Raw genomic sequence first — 2,521 nt, forward strand, 5'->3', positions numbered from 1 at the left:
GAACACTCAAGACAATCAACACAGGTCTTCATTGACCCCATCTGTGGGCCAGAGTAAATGCAAAGAGGAACAAATTGAAATACTGGCACAACCAGTGGTGTTTCTTTGTGGACTGAATTGTAGAACCAATAAATAGGAAAGAAAAAAATCTAACAAAAAACCAAACCGACAAAAACAATGAAAATTACTTTTATTACAAATGATTTGCAAAAAATGGTCAGCAGTTTAATGCTTCTGAAATCGTCCAGCTGTAAGTCTCCACATTGCAGCCTTGAGCTCCTGGTTCCTCAGGCTGTAGATGAGGGGGTTCAGAGCTGGAGGCACCACTGAGTACAAAACTGACAGTGCCAGATCCAGAGATGGGGAGGAGATGAAGGGGGGCTTCAGGTGAGCAAATGCTGCAGTGCTGAGAAAAAGAGAGAGCACAGCCAGGTGAGGGAGGCAAGTTGAAAAGGCTTTGTGCCGTCCCTGCTCAGAGGGCATCCGCAGCACAGCCCTGAATATCTGAACATAGGAGAAAACCATGAACACAAAACAACCAAATGCTAAAAGGCCACTAACAGCAAGAAATCGATGTTCCCTGAGGTAGGAGTGTGAGCAGGAGAGCTTCAGGATCTGTGGGATATCACAGAAGAACTGGCCAAGAGCATTGCCATGGCACAGGGGCAGGGAAAATGTATTGACTGTGTGCAACAGAGCATTGAGAAAGGCACTGGCCCAGGCAGCTGCTGCCATGTGGACACAAGCTCTGCTGCCCAGGAGGGTCCCATAGTGCAGGGGTTTGCAGATGGACACGTAGCGGTCGTAGCACATGACGGTCAGGAGGGAATACTCTGTTCCAAGAAAGAAAAAAATCAGAAAGACCTGTGCAGTACATCCAGCATAGGAGATGTTCCTGGTGTCCCAGAGGGAATTGTGCATGGCTTTGGGCACAGTGGTGCAGATGCAGCCCAGGTCAGTGAGGGCCAGGTTGAGCAGGAAGAAGAACATGGGGGTGTGCAAGTGGTGGCCGCAGGCTACGGCGCTGATGATGAGGCCGTTGCCCAGGAGGGCAGCCAGGGAGATGCCCAGGAAGAGGCAGAAGTGCAGGAGCTGCAGCTGCCTCGTGTCTGCCAATGGCAGCAGGAGGAAGTGGCTGATGGAGCTGCTGTTGGACATTTGCTCTGTCTTGGCATGGGCATCTGTAAGAAAAGCAATCATGGAATAGTACAGTTTGGAGAGACTTTAAATATCCCAGCCCAGATTGGTGGCTCTTTCCCCCCCTGCCTGCCCAGGGCTCTGCTGCCTGGAGCTGTCCCTGCCAGCAGCTGCTTCCCTGTGTCGGGGCTGGGTCCTGCCAGTGCTGCCAGAGCCCAGCCCAATCCTGGGAGCTCAGCTGTGCCCTGCAGACCCCTCCAAGCACAGGGCGCTGCCCAGGGCCAGCTCTGCCTCTGCAGGCTCTGTTGGCAACATCACAGCAACCCAGAGCAGGCTGGAAAAGAGACACTGATGCTGCCTAAAAGGGACCCTGTGCTGATTTCTTCCTATGCCTGCTTTATTCAGACTTAAGAGAAATTGTTATTTTTCTCAACCTAAACAGAAAGACAAATATCAATGTGCACTTTCCTATCCAGACAACATAGAAAAATAAATTATAAAGTCAAGATTTTCCCTTTTATGCCACCTCTGCCTCACTCTGCTCCTTATGTAATCTAGTCGGAAATATTCTGGAGGTAAATGTCATGCTGGGAGCAGCCCTGAACAATGCAGCATCCTCACCAAGCAAGGAGAACACTTCCAAGCCTTACCACCTGTATCCTTCCACCCAGACCTTGTTCCCCAGTGCTGTGATCAGCTCCCAGGGCTGGCTGAGAGCTGTCCTTGGCAGGCTGCAGAGTCCCTGCCCCAGCACAGTGCCCTGGGCTGCAGGACCCTGCTCTGCAGCACAGCCCTGGGCACCCCTGGCTGCTCTACACAAAAGATAATCAGAGAAGGTACTCACAGAGTCTGTAGGCATTGGGATGTTGCAGCTTTAGGAGATCTCTGCAGGAGCTGCAGCTGCATGACAATGAAGCCAGAGGATTCCTGTATCAAAGGCTGCGAGTAATTCTGCCCCAGTCACTTCTGAGCACTACCCCAAACCTGACTGATTGAAGCTCTCTGTGCCTCTGAGCTGTGCCCAGGTGGCTGCAGGCAGTGCCCTAGCCATGCTGGGCTAGAAGAGGAACTGCTCCACAGCAGAAATGTCTTTTTGAAGCTCTTCTTGATTGCCAGGATCAGCATCTGTGCCAGGAGTCCAACCCAGCTCAGCAGCACAGACACAGCACGAGGACTTTGATGTAAACACCATCAAAGCCCTGAGAGGGTCATTAGACTCAGTCCCTTAGAGAATGTTCAAAAAACTTCTCAAGAACTCAAAGCAAGATTGAAACTCCAAAGTTTCTTGAAGTTTTAATGGGTCCCACTGAGGGACCCGACTGACAAAGTGTTCCCAAGTTCCAGTTTGAGCAGAACACTGGTGGCTCTGATGACAAGTGGAGAC

General features: G+C 51.1%; 1 protein-coding gene across 1 annotated transcript; it reads right to left on the reverse strand.

Annotated features, from left to right (window-relative positions):
- Window positions 1–225: 225 nt before the first annotated feature.
- Window positions 226–1,177, reverse strand: LOC306815450 (olfactory receptor 14C36-like; the record flags this gene model as incomplete). Its single annotated transcript, XM_079332009.1, has 1 exon — window positions 226–1,177. The coding sequence occupies exon 1, from the start codon at window positions 1,156–1,158 to the stop codon at window positions 226–228; it is 933 nt and encodes a 310-aa protein (XP_079188135.1). The 5' UTR covers window positions 1,159–1,177.
- Window positions 1,178–2,521: the final 1,344 nt, after the last annotated feature.

Source organism: Erithacus rubecula (genome assembly GCF_903797595.1).
Source record: "Erithacus rubecula genome assembly, contig: scaffold_134_arrow_ctg1, whole genome shotgun sequence".
Lineage (NCBI taxonomy): Eukaryota > Metazoa > Chordata > Aves > Passeriformes > Muscicapidae > Erithacus > Erithacus rubecula.